Source organism: Ostrea edulis, chromosome 1, assembly GCF_947568905.1.
Source record: "Ostrea edulis chromosome 1, xbOstEdul1.1, whole genome shotgun sequence".
Lineage (NCBI taxonomy): Eukaryota > Metazoa > Mollusca > Bivalvia > Ostreida > Ostreidae > Ostrea > Ostrea edulis.
In genome coordinates, this window is record NC_079164.1 from 99,091,989 (window position 1) to 99,114,032 (window position 22,044).

General features: G+C 34.8%; 1 protein-coding gene across 1 annotated transcript; it reads right to left on the reverse strand.

The window, feature by feature from the left end:
• Nucleotides 1-1,732: 1,732 nt before the first annotated feature.
• On the reverse strand, nucleotides 1,733-5,222 carry LOC125671135 (complement C1q-like protein 2). The gene is made up of 2 exons (XM_048906621.2): nucleotides 4,902-5,222; nucleotides 1,733-2,264 (listed from the first exon to the last, which is right to left on the reverse strand). The coding sequence occupies exons 1-2, from the start codon at nucleotides 5,089-5,091 to the stop codon at nucleotides 1,828-1,830; spliced, it is 627 nt and encodes a 208-aa protein (XP_048762578.1). The 5' UTR covers nucleotides 5,092-5,222; the 3' UTR covers nucleotides 1,733-1,827.
• Nucleotides 5,223-22,044: the final 16,822 nt, after the last annotated feature.

Here is a 22,044-nt window from a genome sequence, read left to right on the forward strand (position 1 = left end):
TAGTTATTGTTGAATACCCCAAACCCTGGAATTGACCAGGTACGATCCCAGAAGTTAATGTAAATACGTTACAGAATTTGGTGGCAGCGTCGGGATTTGGGGTGAAATTCTATCATTAAAGTTTACATTTGTTTTTGGTTTATTTTAGTCGACTTTGTTTAATTTTGTGAATTACTGATATGTCTGAGAGCGATGTGAATGCTGAAATGACTGCCTTAGAGCAGGAGCTAAGTAGGCTTCAGGCTAGTATAAATAAAAGTCGGACAAGGCCAGCCGCCAGAGATTCGGGATTACCTGAAAGTAGGCGGACTACCATAGATGACCAAGGTTACATACGGGAGGGCGCAAGACCTAAAACTGTTAGGACGACCACCCTACCTAATACATATACTAGGCCTAACAATCTTACTGATTTAAGTAGGGCAGATGATGGCGAGCCAGATAGATTTTCTATTACGAGCACACCATACCATGCAAATACATCCAGGCATGATTTTCCAGTGATGAATGAGACTAACATTACAACTCGCCGCCCTGAGAATACTGCACAGAAGAACAAACCCAAGATCACCGTAGTGAAACCAGATAAATTTGACGGAAGTCCGTCATGGGCCGATTTTAAATCTCACTTTGATATATGTGCAGAATTGAATAAATGGGCTCAGTCAGAGAAGGGAATGTATTTGGCTGTTGCCTTGCGAGGTCAAGCACAGAGTGTTCTTGGAAATATGCCAGCAGTAGACAGTTCTAAGTAAAGCTCTAGAGGAGAGATTTTGCCCTCAAACCAAACAGAATTCTGCTGACTTTTTGGTTCAGCCTAGCGGTACATAGTTGAATATATAGTTGTCGGGGGAAAATTTTAAAATTAAAAGAGAAAGGAATTCTTTGTAAATAGCTTTGAAATTGATCGTTCTGTCGTTTATTAAACCTTTGCCTAAAATAGAAGAATATTTTAGTTTCGAAGCTGTACATGCGGGACGCACGTCATCGGAGGCATGGGTAGTGTAATGATTCCAGATATTTGAGGTACGACCATGCGGAGTTCTCAATTAGTCATTTACATCACGTGATCTCATTTGTGTATAAATACCGAGACTCCGCAGTCGTCTGTGTCATTCAGATAGAAGACCCAGCCAAGTTGAGAGGACGAGAGTATGGGTACTAATAAAGTATTCATGGTAAACAATTCCTCGCCTGTTCTTACAGTTAGAGAGTGAATTTGGAAGGCCATCAGAAGTCTGGCCTGCCACGAAGAGGTTGACCTCCAGTAAAGAGGCTAGCCATAGTTTGTTTTCTTCGGTGTCGTCCGCATTGGCTGAACAGACCGTCGTCCAGGCCGCTATACTCATTGTCCGTCCTGAATAAGGCATCCTACAGTGAGTGTAGTGGTTGAAGGGCTACCACATATACTGTCCGTCCTGAATAAGGCGTCCTACAGTATATGGGGTAATCCGAGGGCGACTGGGCTCTAGATCTACATTTTGTTAGTTAGCACTACCAGTTTATCGTTGCTTGCCTCTGATTGATATAGTGATTCTCTGTTTGATTATAATTTACCTAGATAAGGTTAGGACATATTTGTATATTTTGGCAGTCCACTAAAATCATACCAATTAGTTTAAATTAGTTATTGTTGAATACCCCAAACCCTGGAATTGACCAGGTACGATCCCAGAAGTTAATGTAAATACGTTACATATGCATACACATTTTTTCAATGTGACGTATTCACTGACATTCTTCTATTTATTGATATTGGTCAATACATTGATATTCGCTGATTCATTCAGACCAATGTTCGGCTAAGTTCTTTCATATTTGTAAAGTTTACAACACAGAAAAAAGTAAGGTTCCCGAAAACGTGGACTGGAAATAGTTGTCCAGACCCAGTGTATTCCCGTACACCTCATGACCAGAACCGCAGCAGGTCTGTATCCAGACATGTTCGTCCTTCTGCACGGTAACAATCACCATGGCGGATCCAGAATTATAATTTCCAGACACAACGGATGTGGTGGTGGTAGATACCACTTTACCACCTACTAATATATTTGTATGTGTCCAATCTTGATAGTTATTGATAGTCCAGTGAAACAGATAGACGCCTGTCATCGGGGCGATGAAGATGCCGTCCTCTGGGTGGTAGTGATGGCCCAGGTTCAGTACTGTGCCCTCAAACTTGATGATGTGTCTCTTATTGAGTCCGGTCTGGGTTTGATTCTTGTACGCCGAGAAAGCCACGTGTTCCTCTCTACGTGCAGAACCTACAAAATATTATTCTAACACCCAACAGAGTTCTAAAGCGTAACAAAGAGCATTGAGCTGGAGTTTGAGGTGATTATGTTGATACTCGTGATCTACTTGTTTATGTATGGAACTCTCTGCTTTATGGGGCATGTAGAGACTAAGAGTACAACCTGGATACCAATTGTTATAAAATATCTTTTTGTGCTGAAGTCAGTTTTGGAGATTCGTAAAACTTCGTCGTCTTTTGATTGTATCTGGTAACTGTATGCAAACGCCTTACTGCTACAATCTTGAAACTCTGATTTTCCTTCACAAAAAGAAGTCAGGTAAACCTGATATAGAACAAGAGGCCCATGGACCACAACGCTCATCTGAGTGACACTGACCTTGTTGTTCTTCACAAGAAGTTATGTGGTTGTGAAATGCGTTTGTACTCGATATTGTGTTGATTGGCACGTGGGACCTATATTCTGCACGTTCTATTTCTAGAACGGTGTTTTGAAGAGTTCAATAGAAAGATGATACATGCCTATTTAATAGAATTATCTTGAAGATGATACATACCTATTTAACAGAATTAGCTTGAAGTTCGTTTCAGTATATTTACTGTAAATTTTGTGATGATAAGCACTCTGGAGAATTACATTGGATATTACTTTACTGAGGACTAAAGCCGATTTCAATAGCACCTTAAACGTAGTAAACAAATAACGGACACTGTTTGTGTGAACTTTGATCACTGAAAATTACATTTTTACTGATATATTTTACTGCAGATAATTATAAATAAATTATCAAATGTTTGCATTATATGTAATTAGGTTTTACTGGACTGGAGGTAATTCTTACCCATAACACATTATTCTCTCTTATCTTACGACAAATTATGACCCCAACTTGGCCCTATGGTATTGTGACTTAACATAACTTGAATCCACACAGAACTGGGTGGCTAACATGGCCTCTCTGTTTTGGAAAAGATATTTAAAGACGTTGAAAATCTCCATGTATATACTGTATTGCGTAAAATTTGATACTGATTTGATCCCCACCCTAACCCAAAGTCCATATAAACCTGAATTCAGAACGTTTGCATTTTTATCTGATTTAGCGTGGCCCTGCAAGTCTTGAAAATCGTCCTTTTTTTAATTTCTGATATACTCTCATGTAAAACTTTAATTCCCTTTTCAACCCAACGCAAGTCAAATACGAATTTGCACAACATAGGGATACTTACATAACAGGATACCTAATCAGTACTTTTTTATAGATTTTCCCATGTAGAAAATTTGATTGGCTTGCATAATAATGATGACCAAATTCCTCATAAAATACGATACCCTATTGTGACCTCACCTTACCCCCAATGCCATGATTTCTGTTCTACTTGAGAATGGCTACATGTTGATATGACTGATAATGACACTGTTGGCCATGAGAAAAGGATTTTTAAAGATTTACCTATATGAATTCCCATATAATATAATATAAAACTTAGTTACCGTATTGTGACCCCATCCTAGCCACAGGTGTCATGATTGATTTTTTAAAAACATTTTCCCTGTATATTCCCATGAAAATCTTTGTTTCCCCATTGTGGACCCATTCTACCTCTAGGTATACGCTAGCTGAGTATGATTGCACATTGATATGACTAATCATTGCCCTGTGGTTCTTGCAAAAGAGATTTTCCCTATATATAATTATGTAAATCTGTGATCTCCTACTGTGGCTCAACCCTAACAATTACAAACCTCCACTCATTAAAAAAAAATATTGGGAGATCAGGGATGTGCAAAGCTTATTTGTTTCATTTAGTTAGAATAGAAAGAGCCAAAAAAGACTTGTTAGAACGATTCTGTTTTACATTTTTTAAAATAGCATTTATTAAATCGTTAAAGGGATTTTCAGGAAGTAATATTATTGAACGCCAAATAGTGTCCTTAATTAATTTACGTGAGTACTTAATATTGAGAAATGACTCGTCGACGTCATATTGCCAGAACATGAGCCCGTGAGTGGTCTGTTGATGAAGGGTTTTGTTCCGCGAGAGGCGCTTCTCGCGAAGTTACAGGGGTATATTTAGGCACCAACAGTATACTGCAAATATATTAGTCATTTGATATTTTGGGATGGTATCGCTAACTGAATAAGTGCCAGGTATTATTCAATTACTGCGAACCATATTTCTAAAGGAGAACGTAGGAATGGAGTCCCTTATTGAAAACGAATTTGATTTGATCTGATTTGGTAAGTTCATTTTCTCGTCAAGTGTAAAATCTTATATGATTACATCGAATACGTTACGTAAATTATAGGTGTTGATTACTCCTTTGCTAAACGCTAAGCATTTAGAAGTGAGAATCACAGGTCTTTTGATATGACCTAAAACGGAGTCCCTGTGTCGCTGCAGGAGAATTTTCACAGTTACGGCCCTGAGCGCTAATCATAAGTCTAAATTTGTCGTACTTCACCTACACCAGGCCCCAAGACCATAAACTGAAAATAGATTTAAGTCTAAATTTCAAATCCAACTAACTTTTGAAATAATTAATTTTGTTCCCATCGCACTTTGGAGTCCTACATATATCTTCTTTATTTATCAGAAGATCAAAATCTATTGAATGCGAAGAAATTGCTGTCAAACATCTTACCGGATAATCTAAGAATATCCAGAGAAGAGTTTTTTGTGATCAGCTGTCCCACCATTTGTTCCAGAGATCCCAATCTGTTTTTAATGTCCGTCAGATCGTCTTTTTGGATCTTTTTATCCGTTGTTGAGAGCGCAGAAACGCAATATATGCCATATAATACAAGAGCAAATGCACGTTTCAGGGTGTACATGATTGTTGCGAATAAGCAGGAAACTGTAATACTTTACTTATATATACACCAATAAACTTGAATTATTTTACGCCGGACTCCTCTAGATTCTGAAAATAATCATATGTTCGTAAGATACGAAACTTGGCAGATTTGTGAACAATTCATCCTTTCATTTTGAAGAACTCAATACAGATTCCTCAAATTTCTGATTCTTACCATATGTTTGTAAGCAAGTTTTCTATTTATTTAGCTCACCTGATCTATCAGCCCAAATAAGTCTTCCTGATCAATTTAGAATTCTTTTTCAAGAACCACTGGATCAGAAAAGTCACGACTTATTTCAAATCTTCCACAATGAGAAGGATTTCGAAATTGTTCAAATCATGGCCTTTGGGGGTAGGACTATGTAGGGGAAAATCTTCTTTTCAAGAACAGCAAGGTTTTGAACAGTTATATTAATATGCAAGCATAAAAAAAGAAAGTGCAGAATCATTTTTTTTTCAATTTGTTATCCTTGAGGTAGGGTGGGGCTAGAATATGAGGTTAAAGTTTTACATGGGAATAAGTGGCGGATTTAAGGGGGTGCAACCGGCGCCCCCCCCCCCTAAAATTTTAAAATTTAAGGTAAATCGTGGTATCTTGTTTAGAAAAATATGCTAAACGATAAAAGAAGCAATAATTTCTTCCACTCCCGGAGAAATAGATGGCAAGATCTTTTGAATTCTTGAATTACTATATTGGGAGAACTTAATTTTTTCCAAACACCCTTAAAATTTGCGTCATTTTATAAATTTCACCTTATCAAAATTTATAGAAAATAGTACAAATGACTAAATAGGACACATATTTCAAGTCATCAAGTCATATAAAATCTGTATTTCCATGAGTTTCGCCCAAGGCGGCCCCTGGACCCCTGCTTCGTAAAGTCCCCCCCCCCCCCCCGTAACCACAATTCCTGGATCCACCCCTGAGAATATATGGTAAGAAGTCTTTAAAATTTCCATGTTATGGAAATTGAAGATAGCAATCAGTGGTTAATCTCATAAATCCCATAAAAACACAAATTTAAGAGTAGGGCAAACACGGATCCAGGACACATCAGAAGTGGGATCAAGTGAGACAGCAGGGTCATGATTAGTCATATTATTATGCAAACATCCACAGGTTGTGCAGATTCAAGTTTGTTCAACTTATGGCCACGGGGTAGGATGGGGCCAGATATGGCGTGTAAAACGTTGCACTATTATACTAATCTTGTTATTCATATTCGAAAACTTGTAATTTATATTCTAAAGCATATCAATCATATTCGAAAAGTTGTTATTCATATTCGATAATTTTATCATTCATATTCAAAAACATGTCATTCTTATTCAATAAATTGCTATTCATATTCTAAACTTTTCATTCATATTCAAAAACATGTGATTCATATTCGATAATCTTATCATTCATATTCAAAAACATGTGATTCATATTCGCTAATCTTATCATTCATATTCAAAAACATACGATTCATATTCGATAATCTTATCATTCATGTTCAAAAACATGTGATTCATATTCGATAATCTTATCATTTATATTCGATAATCATGTCATTTATATTCGATAATTATGTTATTTATATTCGACAATCATGTCATTCATATTCGATAATTTTGCTATTCATATTCAAAAGCATGTAATTCATATTCGATAATCATGTCATTCTTATTAGATAGTCATGTCATTCTTATTAGATAGTCATGTCATTCTTATTCGATAATTTTTTTAATTCTTATTCAATATAATTTGCATTGTGGGTAATATTATCTGTTTGTAAAGTCTCTGTTCATTGGGTACATGTATGTGAAAACGAAAGTAGATTATGGTGTTACCATATCTGGTGGTAAGTGTACATTCTTTATGTTAGTTAGTGTAATACGATGAACATTTACCAAAAGTTTATCAATTAATAGACATTCATTACCTATGAATGTGCTACGTACACGTGGTCCAGATATGGTAACACCATAATATAGTTTCGTTTTCACATACATGTACCCAATGAGCAGAGACTTTACAAACAGATAATATTACCCACAATGCAAATTATATTGAATAAGAATTAAAAAATTATCGAATAAGAATGGCATGACTATCGAATAAGAATGACATGATTATCGAATATGAATTACATGCTTTTGAATATGAATAGCAAAATTATCGAATATGAATGACATGATTGTCGAATATAAATAACATAATTATCGAATATAAATGAATGATTATCGAATATGAATGATAAGATTATCAAATATGAATCACATGTTTTTGAATATGAATGATAAGATTATCGAATATGAATCACATGTTTTTGAATATGAATGAAAAGTTTAGAATATGAATAACAATTTACTGAATAAGAATAACATGTTTTTGAATATGAATAACACGTTTTAGAATAAGAATGACATGTTTTTGAATATGAATGATAAAATTATCGAATATGAATAACAACTTTTCGAATATGTTTTAGAATATAAATTACAAGTTTTTGAATATGAATAACAAGATTAGTATAATAGTGCAACGTTTTACCCGCCATAGCCAGAATATGGGAACAAAACTTTATATGGAAAATAGTGAAAAATCGATTTCAAGACTATCATGGTCATGATTAGTCATATCAATATGCACCATTATCAGGTAGTGCAGATTTCAGTTTATTCAAATCATGGCCCCGATGGTAAGGGTAGGGCTACAATCAGGGATCAATTTTATACATGGCAACATAATTTGAATTTTTTTATAAACGTCTTCTCAAGACAGGCAGCACCATGATGTGTCATCAGTATCACGCAAGCATCCTCAGGTGATGCAGATTTAATTTCCTTCAAATACCGGGGGTAGGATGGGGCTTCAATAGGGGTTAAGAGTTTTACATTGGAATATATGTAAACATTTCAAACTTTATTGTCAAGGACCACTGTCACAATTTGTGTACATAACCTGTATAGTATGTGAGTGTATCTATCATTCGGCGAGAGCGAGGCCACGTGTTTATTTAAACCAGTTCTATAGTGGTGCGTCAGTTCAGATCGAATCGTCGAGGTATGTCCTTCATACAGTGAGCGCTAAAGTTATGTCTCTGTGGACCAATGGTCTCATATAAGTGACATGTATGGTCATAGAACTGTCCTGTGTGGTGGTGCTATTCTGGTGTTAGTGGTGCCGTTTATTCTGTGTGAAATCCTGTTTGGTCATAAAACTGTCTCGTGTGGTGGCGCCGTTCAGTCTGTTGGTGGTGCTGTTTATTGTGTGAAATTCTGTGTGGTCATAGAAATGTTCTGTGTGATGGTGTCATTTTTTCTGTGTGAAATCCTGTGTGGAATGATGGTGTGTTTTGCGATACTTTACTCTGTGTAGGTATTCTGTATATATGAACAATTACAAATACTCTTTCTTTCTTTTTTATCCAACGCTAATATAGAGTTGAGCTGTATTTGCATATCTAGAAATCCCGACTATAACCCGACCATGAACAAATATTTTAAGTGGCCTCTGGTGTGTACTCATTGATAGCCGATTGAGGCAATTCACGTAATCCATGCACTGGTTGGTTCTGTGGGTTTTTTGTTTTTTTTTGTGATAACCACTGATTGGATGAATCCCAAAGTCGTGCAGATTTATATTTGATTAGAGTTGTCTTAAATAGGGAATTAAAAGTATTATATGAGTATGTATAGAAAATTCGAAAAAAAAAAAAAGAGAAGCAGGGTCACAAAAATGAATATCAATTGCAAATATTCTGTATTCAGGTTGTTTATTTGTTTTTAGCTCACTTGAGTTATAAGCTTAATGAAACGTTACAAATATTTGTCTACTCTCTATTTTGTATTGCTTATATAGGAGTTATGAGATTGATCATTGTTCGTTATCTTCACCTTTCATCTTCTCAAGAGTACATATAGCAGGTCCATGATTAGTATTAGTAAGCAAACATCCAATTTATTCAATGACAATTATAAAGACAATGACTTTATTCTCATGAACTAATGTAGAGAACATGTAAGATACATATATACAATACAAATCAGCACATACGCAATAAGTAAACCGCCTAATCAACCTGGAGGTTGGACTCTGTTCATTCGGGGAGGAGGATTAGGACGGGGATAGGGGATAAAGTTTTACAAACGAATAAATCTTTAAAAATCTTACATATAGGGGAAACTTTGAAAACCATTTTCTTTTTTTCATTTTTCAAATAATCGACAATGGGTTTAAGGAAAGTCCATGCTTTTACGTATCCGGTTTTAAATTTTAAACACCGACTAGAAAGTTCCAGTTATAACTTCTTTGTCTGATGTTTGTAGTTTACGAGAACTGTACGAGTCAAATTTAGCATTCAAATATGAATCTTAGATATATTTACCATGAATTATTATAGTATTAAGTCCTCACTAGCTCCAATGGTACAAAGCAATGTAATATCTACATTGATTTTTAAAAGGCTCATAGCTTGCAATCTAAGCCTGAACAAGTTAAAAATCATACATAGGCGAGAAGCCTCACAGTGGAATTCAAACTGTTTTTAGTGAGTTTGTGTTTGGTTCAAAGAAACCCAGAATTATAAAGCCTCAGAAAATCATCAGCAAAGTTGTTGAATATTTGAACTCTTCTTCACAAGTACTTTCAAGAAACAAAATTATTTGTACATGAGCTGTAGTTGCTAGAATCTACACATATGTTACACTATATTTATTTTTTCTACAAGTATGAGATAGCATGCAGGTATTTTTATGTATGATATGATTGATAGCCAAACAAAAAAAGAATAACACACACACCAAAAAAATTGTGAGAAAAAGGAAGGGGTGGGGGTGCCCCCCCCCCCCCCCCCCCCCCCCCCCCCACACACACACACACACTCCTTGTGTTCTAATTGTCTGGTAGGACAAAATTTTCAGTATATGTTTTACATATATATATATTGTCATATTCTGTTAATCTTGATTTTAAGACTGTATTTGCTGTTACAATTGACTATTTTCAAAGTGTGCAAAGAATAATTGTAAAACCTAAATTTAAAAATGGGGGTTTACGTAGTCAGGAGACCATTTTGCAAAATATCTCTGGTCAACTATGGTAAAATATGTTTTTTTGTTAACCTTAGATATAATTCTAAATATTTTTAAAGAAAAACTGGCATGTAAACAATTTAGATTTTGAGAATTTTTCAAAATTGCGATATTCTGTGATTTTTTTCTGAAGGATGTGAGCAGATTAAACAGCAATTATGTATGTTTTCAATTGAATATCTTTAAAAATTCTCTCAGTAAATGAATAGTTATTGGTTTTTATATATTATAGCTTAATATGATGTGCTTTGGTGCGTATTTTTAATAAAATATGAGATCATGCATTCTTGTATTAAAATTTGGCTTTTGCATTTGGGGGTATATGTGCTCTGTAGCACATAGTATAAAAATAAACCCGCAAAGGTATGTCTAATATGGGTTTTTTAGTTAGTTTATGAGTTGGTAAAGTTATTTAAATGAAAAAAAAATTTGATTGACAGAAATTTCTAATAGTATTTACCTACCTTAAGGTGGTCTAAAATCGGGGATGATAATTTGTATGATACATGAATATAGGGGAATACAGGGAATCCCTATGTTGTGTGAAATTCCATTTCGGTCAAGTCATGACCTCGTTTGGCTCAGGTAGGGTCCTATTTGGGTTAAAAAAAATTCGTAGGAATAAATGGGGTAAAATACTTTCTTAAAATCTGAGGAAGAACAGTACAACAAGGTTGTTTCAGGTGAGCGTTGTGGTCCATGGACCTCTTGTTTTTCTTCCCCTATCATAAAATTTGAACCCGACGTTTACGAGATTCCTAGATATGTACATATGCATTCATTTCGTTGTCGTGTGAATGGAGCTACAGTTTCGAGTTGTGAATAAATGACGCTGTGTTTCATTTTCATATCACTTAGTAAGCTAACCAAGTTTTGGTATTTTAATAAATATATCGTGGAAGATAACGAACAGTGACCAATCTCATAACTCCCACAAGCAATACAAAATAGATAACTGGACAAACACGGACCCCTGTACACACCAGAGGTGGGATCAGGTGCCTTTGGTGAATGAATCATCACGCTTATACACCGGTTGCGGTAGCTCGGTGGTAGAACGTTAGCATCGTAGTCGATGTTCCCGCCCGTGTCATGGCTGTATCAAACCTAAGACGTAAAATATAGATAGAGATTGCTCCTTCGATAAACACTCGGCATTTAGATGTGAGAATCATGGGTCTTTCGGTATGACCATAAACATGGAGGTCCCGTGTCTTCACAGACGTTAAATTAAAGAACCTACATTGCTACGGTCATGCGCCCTAAAACATAGGTCTAAATTTGATGTACTTCACCTACAACTGCTGACGTTTCAATATGAATGAAAAATACTGGACAGGGCGTAAAACAAACAAATGATCGTCTTTTACTCGGTTCCAAACTTTCACAAAACCCAACGCAAGAAAGATACATTGCAAGATAAATAAAGGCTTTATTATTATTATTATTATCCAATAAAAATGTTCTACCAAAGCCCCAGAAAAATATTACCTGCTGTGAAGAAGAAAGAAGAAAATTCATACGTTTTGTGCCACTGAGAAATGGTGTAAATTGAATCTGGATTCTAAAAATTACAAAGAACTTGAGTTAGAAATCACTGAACTCAAAGTATGTAAACGTACGATACTTCAACTTTTACACCACGTTCTCCGTGATGAATTAAAGATTAGGCTTTCAAATCATAGACAACAGCCTCTGTCACAGAATTGGAACCAAGATATATTTATATTTTGCAATCATATATACAAAAAACAACTCTTTATTTAATACCATTCCTATTCTACGCTCACATACTCTTCAGTTGATATCGACAAAATCCTGAAGTTCCTTGTTGAAACTATCTATGTATTCTTTAAAGATCAAATCTTCCAATGGTCTGTTGGAATTTCCACAAGCACAAATTATCCTTCTGTATTGGTTAACCTGTTTTTATATTCTTGTGACACAGAATTTATTCAAAAGATTATATGAGAAGAAAACATCTCCTGCTGGGGCCTTCACACTATACTTATACTCCAACTGCCCTTTCAAAAGATGAACTTCTTCAAAATCATGATTCAGTTTTAAACATATTTACAACCTAAGTTAATGGGATAGATGAATATAGATTAACGTGTTTATAACAACGAGAGGCTTCAATCCTGTAAACTAAGGTCTGACTGTGATGTTTAAACCAGCACTTTTTAAAGAAAGTTCGGGGATATTGTCATCCCGGTTCGTCCGTCCATCCCATTTGTGGTTTCTAAAAAAAACTGTGTCATCATATTTGGACCAGGGGTCATATAGGGGCCGAACATGACGTTTTCTAATATAAAATTTGTCACTTGAACTCCATCTACATTTTGAGGAGTTTAAGTCGGAGTAGTTACATAATATTCTAGTAGCTGAACAGTAATGTCCTGTAGTTGCGCAATAAGGGTTTGGAATCTTCATACTGGTCACAGTGACGTTTTCTATCATAAAGCTTGTCACTTGAACATCTACATTTTTAGAAGTAGTCACATGCTATTTTTGGAGCTGAACGGTAATGTCCTGTAGATGTGCAATAAGGTTTCAGATTTTTCATATTAACGCCGGGTCAAATAAAGAATTATTTCTATTATATAGCTTATCAGTTGAACTCCAGATATTCTAGGAGATGAACAGTACTGTCATGTAGGTGTGCAATAAGGTTTCGGAATTTTCATATTGGCCACAGAGGTCAAATAGGGGCCAAAATGATGTTTTCTGTTAAACTCCATTTACAATTTCCGTGACAATTTTTTCTAAAACAAATCCTGGTTCCCAGAACTCACAAAGAACAAGGTACGATTGTTTATATAAAAAGGCCCAGAAATTTCTCTGTTTTAAATGTGTCTTAAATTTATCTTGAATCAAAGTTATTGCTTATTTGATTGAATTATTACGTCATGAATAAGACTTTCTCCCGCCTTTTCTCAAAAAGAGCTTAAAAACAACTGTTAGATTTCATCCAGAAAAAGATGTGCCCATCTGTCGAGCAAAATGAAATCAATATTTATTGTTTTTCAATAGACGATAAAAATGTATTTGAATATGAATTTGCTCGATGCATGGGCTGCATGTTTTCTGAAAGGAAAACCCCCTGAATTTATGATTTTTTCATTGATTTTGGCATTTTTGGCAATTTTATGTCAACTTCACGCTCTTGTCATTACAGCACGAAGTAATTTTGGATCAAATTAAATGTAGTTTGGATTTGCTTATATATTCTTCATTGGAATGGCAGATTTTGGGACTCCTGTTGAAATCATAAATTTTCTGGGCCAGATGACTGTAGAAACTGTACCTGCTTTTTTATGCAGTAGCCAAATCTTTTTTTTTTTTTTTTTTTGGAAATGATTGGTGTATTTTCATTTTCATCCTGGGGTTAAATTGGGATTTAAAAAATGACGGGGTGTTTTTTTTGACAAAACAAACCTGGTTGTCAGATTTGCTCTCACATTTTACACAGTAGCCAAATGATATTTTAAAAGTAATTGGTGGTGTCCTATATGTGTGCAATAGGGATTCGAATTTTTCATTTTCACCCTGGGTCAAATGGAAGGCTGAAAATGACGTTTTTCTATAAAATACTGGTTCCCTGAACTAATCATCGAGGCAGGCTACTGACAAACAAGCTGATGGTACAGAAGTTTCAACAGTCACGTTTAAAGTCAGCAGTTCGCAAATTCTATGGTCGTTTTCCACTCTAGTTTGCCAATACAACCTATTGTTGGGTTAAATGCTGTCTGGTGTGTTTCATGAGGCCGTTCTTGGCAAACTGATTTTAACTACGGATAACTCCGTTTACCTGGTCAAAATATAGCGTTCACGGCGGGTGAAACCGGTCGACAGGGGATGTTTACTCCTCCGAGGCACCTTATCCCGTACTAAATAGATCTCAATATACAATATGATTATAAATGAAAAAATCACTTCCAACCTTCTTTATAAATGTGTGAACGGCACATTTTCTGATCTTTAATTGATGAGCGTATTGAGGGCGGCGCCCGGAGTATTTCTGTAGTCCTTAAAATCTTAAATGGGTTGGGGGAGGCAAGGGTTCATTATTCGTTACATGGGTTAAATTCTTCGGTTCAAGCTGGATCAAAAATTTAATCTACCTGTCTATTTATCAGACAACCCCCACAAATTGGTGTCGAATCAAATCCAATTAAAAACTTTTATTGAGCTTATCTGTTTCCGTAGTCAATTTAGATTACCGGTCATATTGATCCCAATTTATTTATGGAATAATTATGGCCAAATTAACATAAACTCAAATAATTGAAGATATCTTCAATTATTTGAAGATATCATCAATTCAATTATTGCTCTCTTTAATTGAATTAATGCGCGCCTTAAATCAATTATTGCTCTCATCAAATTAATTAATGCGCGCTTCAATTCAATTATTGCTCTCATCAATTGAATTAATGCGCGCATCAATTGAATTAATGAGAGCAATAATTTATTTAATGCGCGCATTAATTCAATTATTGCTCTCTTCAATTCAATTGATGAGAGCATCAATTGAATTAATGAGAGCAATAATAGATTTCACGCGCACATTAATTCAATTATTGCTCTCTTCAATTCAATTGATGAGAGCATCAATTTCCTAGAAATATTGCTCGCAATAATTAATTTAGAGCTCGGTATAAATGATTTGATGATCTCTTTTAAAATTCAATTGAAGATATCTTTAATTATTTACAATGCTTTTGTATAAGGACTTAATGCGCGCATCAATTCTTTTAAAGAGAGCAACAATTCAATGAAAGAGATCATTAATTCAATTGTGGATATGTTGAATTGAAGATATCTTTAATTATATAGTTGCTCTCTCTAAAAGAATTATTGCTTTCTTCAAATGAATTAAAGATATCATTAATTCAATTGAAGAGAGCAATAATTGAATTAATGCGCGCATTAAATCAATTATTGCTCTCATCAAATGAATTAATGCGCGCATCAATTCGATTATTACTCTCATCAATTGATTTAATGCGCGCATTATATCAATTATTGCTCTCTTCAATTGAAATGTAGCGCGCATCAATTCAATTTTTGATATCATTAATTCATTTGAAGAGATCATTAATTCAATGAAAGCGCACATCAATTCAGCTGAAGAATTAATGATATCATCAATTCAATTAATGAGCGCAATAATTCAGAATTGAAGATATCATTTTATTTGAAGAGATCTTTAATTAATTTGTTGCGCGCATCAAATGAATTGATGATATCTTCAAATAATTGAAGATATCTTCAATTATTTGAGTTTATGTTAATTTGGAGCTCCATATTTATTTCCATATTATGACATTTCTACCCAATTATGGTATCATTTTGGATGAATCTTTTCCAATTTGGCTAAATGCGAGCATAGTAGTACATTTGTATATACGTATATAAGTAGCATAGTCAAATCAAAGTCAGATTTAAGAATATTAAGAAGGATGTATATAATCATACCGGTAATTCCCTTCCATAAAATAGATAATTGTAACTCTGAGCGGTAATGGGTATTATCTGCCCCTAAATTACATTTTGAGGAAAACCAGCTATACAATGTTAAGTCCCATGGATCTCGATTTAGATAAACATACAAGCTGATTTTCCCCATAGCATCTGGTTTAACTTTGTTTAAATACATTTTCTGCATGGACCTCAGAAAATGGTCATATATCTATCTATGGATTAGAATAAAAAATATAACTGGAGATTAATGGAGGAGATCCGTCTTAATTATATTCTGATGAGAAGTATAAAAAGTAAGGTTAAATAGAGGTTTTAGCAATAGTAAAGGTAAGTAGACAATCAACTCAGTGGCCCGAATAGAGCTGAAGCTGTTTTGGTTGTTTGTTCGCCTTATTGTTTTCCGGAGTGGTTGTCCATTGTAACCGACCATATAACAGTAAGTCAGGGAAATAGCTACATGTAGTGCTGGGAATAGTGGCCCGAATAGAGCCGACCTGTTCCTGGTACTAGTCTATTTAGTTAAGGAAACATACTATTTACATTCTTAAAGTCTTCCATTTATTATTGATTTACTTCTTGATTTCCACCCAAGGTAGGTACATTCAAATAAATAGATACTTATCCAGTCAGTGATTGAGGAAAATTATACTTGTGATAGATTGACAGCAATAGAGTGCCGTTACAAAATAACTATTTTCTCCTTTAATCGCCTTCTATTTGCAATTTGCAATTCTTTTTACATTACAAAATATTTTAATGAGCAGAGGAATATAATTAATTAGTACCTTTGAATAAGATTATTTTGGTTTTATTCGCTACATTGTATTATATACTCCACTCTTTCTGGTTATAAATCAACTAAATCTTAAACGCCCCCATTTCTTTCCAAATTCGTATTTCATCTTGGTCGTAGATAATACTCAGTGGCGGATTTAAGGGCGCAGCCAATTCTTAAATATCGTGGTATCTTGTTTAGAAAAATGTTCTAACGATAAAAGAAGCAATAATTTCTTCCACTTCCGGAGAAATAAAAGACAAAATCTTTTGATTTCTTGAATTACTTTATTGGGAGAAATTATTTTTTTGAAAACCCCTTAAAATTTGCGTCATTTTAATAATTTCATCTTGTCAAAAATGAGAGAAAATAGTACAAATGACTACCAGGTAAATAGAAAACTTATTTTAGGGCCTATAAAATCTGTAAAATCCAGGTGCTTCCAGGCGGGGGCTTCACCCCTGCAGGGCCCCCACCAGGACTTCGTCCTGGACCCACTGGGGGCCTCAAGGCAGTCCCCAGCCTCATAAATTGGCGCCCCCTGTAACCGCAATTCCTGGATCCGCCCCTGATACCAATACGTTTATTCTCAGTAATAAACATCCTCGATACAAAAACAAATAAAAAATATATATACGCACAACCGAATTTCAAACAAGAGGTTAGAAACCTATTTCGTGATAACCAGCATTCTTTTACGCTTTCTTCCATTCCCTCACGTTTCCTTTCAAGTGCAAGATTACCAGTTACAATCTCGATTTTTCTATTTTTCTCCACTCCAATCAGACAGTCTTTATTAATATTTATATATATGGTTACATGCTACTAGGAGATTTGGTTCCGCAGGTCGTGAGTTCAACCCTGGGTAGGGGAGGAAGTGGGTACACACATGTATTCAAATAAAGTGAAATTTTCTGTGCTTTATATTAAATATTTCTTCACTTAGGACAGTTATGTTCATTTAAGAGTTCATTGCTATTTCCGTGCTTTATATAAAAATATTTCGAATGCAATGTGTATCATGATCCTCTTAAATGAACGTTATAGAACTGTATCCCATTTCATTCTCAATGACCGTGTAGCGTGTGACAGCGTGGCGAGAATTCCGTCGTCATCAAAAGCAAGTTTTTTTTTAGACTTGCCTAGATGGTCGAGCGGTCTAGTGCGCTGGTTACATGCTGCTAGGAGATTTGGTTCCTCAGGTCGTGAGTTCAACCTCGGGTAGGGGCGGAAGTGGGTACACACATAAAGTGAAATTTTCTGTGCTTTATATATATACAGTACACGACACGAGTTTTATACACCCCACCGTGGAAAGACCACGGAGGAAAATCCACGGAGATACACCGTGTCCTCCGTGTTCCACGGTGTGTGTTATTTGCGAATACACACAGCTGCTAAGAGCTTTGTTCTGGCCACGGGCGCCTTGCAGGAGATGTGAAAATGTGCCGCAGGCCAAATAATCAAGATAAGGGTGGAATTTTAAGAAAAGAAAAAATTTCAATATTTTCCCCCCTGATACGATATTGTTTTTCAGTATATTGAGCCGATTCCAACGATACCAAACACTATATATTATGTTTTTAAGAAAACCTGGTTTTGACTTTTTTTCTTTTAGTCTTCTTTCTTCATTAAAATATTCTTAAATTCTATGTTTAAATAATGCGTACTTGCAGGCAATTCCTGTTTTGAATGCGAATTAGTATATTCAGTAAATGAAAAACATCCATGTACAACATGTGATAGGGATATTTAATAATTACCGATGTGCTCTCTCTCTCTCTCTCTCTCTCTCTCTCTCTGACAAATGCGCTGTTTAACATAATTACCTCCATCATATTGTGTTGATATGCATCTTGACAAATATAACTTTATCCAATATAGAAATTAGAGCATTGTCGATGATTAACAAATTGGAATTAATTTATTACGTAATTAATAGAAGCAAAAATACAAACCATCGAATGATTTATTTTTAAAATCCCGAGTTAATTACATTTGACCGAGACTTATGTTCGATGCACTTTGATAGAGGTTTTCATTAAAAAAAATGTTCATCGGGAGTGTCTGGATAATGCAATGATTTTTGTATAATAAGTATATACCATGCAAATTCCTAGGGTCTTTCTCACAGTATAACTAAATTACGGTTAGCTAGTTTGGGTTTTGACTTCTCATGAAAAGTGTGAAATATATTGGGTCGGCGCGATATCAGATCTAGTCTAAGATCACGGGTATCTTACGCCGACCCAATATATTTCACACTTTCCGCAAGAAGCTAAGCACTTCTGTTGATTTCAAATACACGGATTAGCTGACTCCCATTGTTCTACTGAGGCGAAAACCCCTTCGAATTTGCATGGAATGTACAAGTTATACACAGGTCATTGTTATAGTCATACATCATAGTACCGCTAACCCGACAAACATTTTTTTTAATTTTGAATAAGTTATTGAATGACGAAGTATGACCAAACTGCAGATTGAACTTTATAGAGCCCCGTGCTAACATTACTTATATTTTTCAATGTATCAGAAGGGGTATGTTGCCGGTTAAGTTGTGTAAATTTCTTGACAAGCAATAAAATAACAACAAAAATGGTGCTTAAATTGTCCGATTACGAAAACCTTTCAAGTTTTCAAAGTACACCCTCTCCGATTCTACGTGCTTGTAATCAATATTTAAGGATGTAATTCCTCGGTGTCAAATGCAACTAGTTCATGAAAAAAAACTAATATAATGACTTAACGATTATTTGCTTTTATTCATATACGCTATCGATTATTAAAATCTTTAATTTAATCTTTAGATGCATTAGATAATGAAAGCAAGAGAGAGAGAGAGAGAGAGAGAGAGAGAGAGAGCATTGGTAATCATAAAAAATAGGGGTTTTTTTTTCATCTTCGTTAGCCGAGATTATTCGTGCACGAAGGCACAGTTGACTCAAAACCCATTGCTAGCGGAGATTAGATGAATTTTACCCCCGTATTATGTTATAACTGACCAAAACCTAGTACGTTTGTTTTACAACTTTCATTCAGAAGACGCGCAAGTTATTGAGTTACTGAATAAACGAGAAAACGTCTGCAGTTTTATTTCAATCGTTGTCAACTCTTTACTTTGTGATATTTCAAGACTACATGCACTCAATTCAATTTATTGGATCTCATCACCATTATGCAATGGTATATAAAAATATAAAGACAAAAAGCTGTTATATATACATTTAGTAAATAATACATGCGTGTAATAAAGTATTTATCAAGTTAGAAAAAAAAAACCTAAAAAAAAAACACGTGTTATTATTCATGTGAAGTATGGGCATTCTAATGAAATTTTCCTAATGAAAGTACGAAGTTTTCTAAAGGTTTGTTTAAAAGTAAAGATAGTTTTAATATTTATTTGTTTAAGTGATAAAAATTTGATTCTTCGCTCACATTGCTTCACAGTTGAGTACATAATGAAATTCATATCCAATGTAAACATGTGCATGTATATAGCTGACCTTAATCACATATTCCTAATTACAATGAAAACCTTACGTAAAAATAAACTATTGCTTATGGTACACATTTCTTTGAACTGCTGTTTATCAAATTGAAATTACTGGCATGTGATTGTCGTTGTTCATGACCCTTCTTTTATTTGGTGAAATTGTGCTGCACGTGCCGTGAAACAATGTACCGACGAGTGGTAGGAATAACACAGGTGTTTATATACAGGATGTCGAGAATTTGGGCGTTTCATAAAAAGGTGTGAACGTCTGCAGGGAAGTCTACATACGGATATGAACCGAAAACACCACCGTATCATTAAACAACAATTACAAGAATTGAATGATTTATAGCTAATTTCTAAATAAGTAATGGGGTGAGGGCATGTATGCTGGCCAAGCGAAAAGGTTTTTTGGGTGAATCATTTCGGAAATTATTTCTTTGTTTTATCACACGGAGGTACACGGTGGCATCGACGGAGGTACAGGTGACATCCACGGAGATCCTCCGTGGACTTCAATGTCAAGCTCGCGCGGAAAAATAGGACTTCAAAGGTGCCGACAATTTTAAAAGTCCACCGTGTTTGGGGCAAATTTGTTCCACCACGTTGCGTGGAACACGCATAAAACTCGTGTCGTGTATAGAGAGAGAGAGAGAGAGAGAGAGAGACTGTCTTGTAAAGCTTCTGCTTTTGAGTTCATTGCTGCTAAAGAAATCAAACATGTTCGGTCTGATTGTATGCACCAACCCCCGGAAAATCTTAATGAAGTGAAAATGCATTTAATCTACCTTCCACAGAAATAACAGTTCTTGAAAAAAACAATGAATGCATCCATTACCAGGAAAAATCTTCAGTTACGTAGTTGTTCGAATATGTTATGTTACAAAAACCAACAAGCAATATAATAATGCATTATGATCCAATATTAATGAAAAATAGTTCTCATTTAAATCGTCATTCGTTCTGATTAAATAAGCTTATATATTCTTTAAAATTAGACTAAGCTTATTCAGTGATTGATAAAAATATTTGACGAGTGACAGTGATAAGTCTGGGTTGGGTTTTTTTTTGGGGGGGGGGGGGGTAATGCATGCTCATTCATACCACCTCAGCTTAGATATCTATATATTTTTTTCTAAAATTTGAGAAAATGATGTGTAACTTGTTTTCAATCTTTAATTCTAAATTGTCAGATCTTTTCAATATGAGGGCCCCGAAACTAAAGCCAATATTTCACTAAATTGTAATTATTTGAATCTTTGTGTGTACTCCAAAATGTGCCTAGATGATTAATTTTGCACAAAATTATCTGAGCACTAAACCTTATCTCCGAACACTTCAAGTAGAAAAAACCATACCAGTTCATGGCCGAATGATATCTTCCTGGAACACCTGCTTCTGCTTTCTCGTAGCACTGTGTGATAAGAGATTCAGAAATTCAGTGCTGGGTCACCAGCAATCAAGCTAACATTACCCAAAAACTTTCACTGAAGGCAACCACAAGAAAATTCCACACAAACACACAGACCGGTTTTAAAAATTGACAACACTACAATACAACGTAAGCGTTTTCATTTCAATTTTGATCATCAGACGTTTTTTATTAGAATATTCTTTGAAATGTAAAACACCTATAATCAAAATGAAAGAGGTCATGTAATAAACGTTTTACTAGTGTTGTCAATATCTTACTAGTGTTGTCAATATCTTACTAGTGTTGTCAATATCTTACTATTGTTGTCAATATCTTACTATTGTTGTCAATATCTTACTATTGTTGTCAATATCTTACTATTGTTGTTAATATCTTACTAGTGTTGTCAATATCTTACTAGTGTTGTCAATATCTTACTAGTGTTGTTAATATCTTACTAGTGTTGTCAATATCTTACTATTGTTAATATCTTACTATAGTGTTGTCAATATCTTACTAGTGTTGTCAATATCTTACTAGTGTTGTCAATATCTTACTAGTGTTGTCAATATTTTACTAGTGTTGTCAATATCTTACTAGTGTTGTCAATATCTTACTAGTGTTGTCAATATCTTACTAGTGTTGTCAATATCGTACTAGTGTTGTCAATATC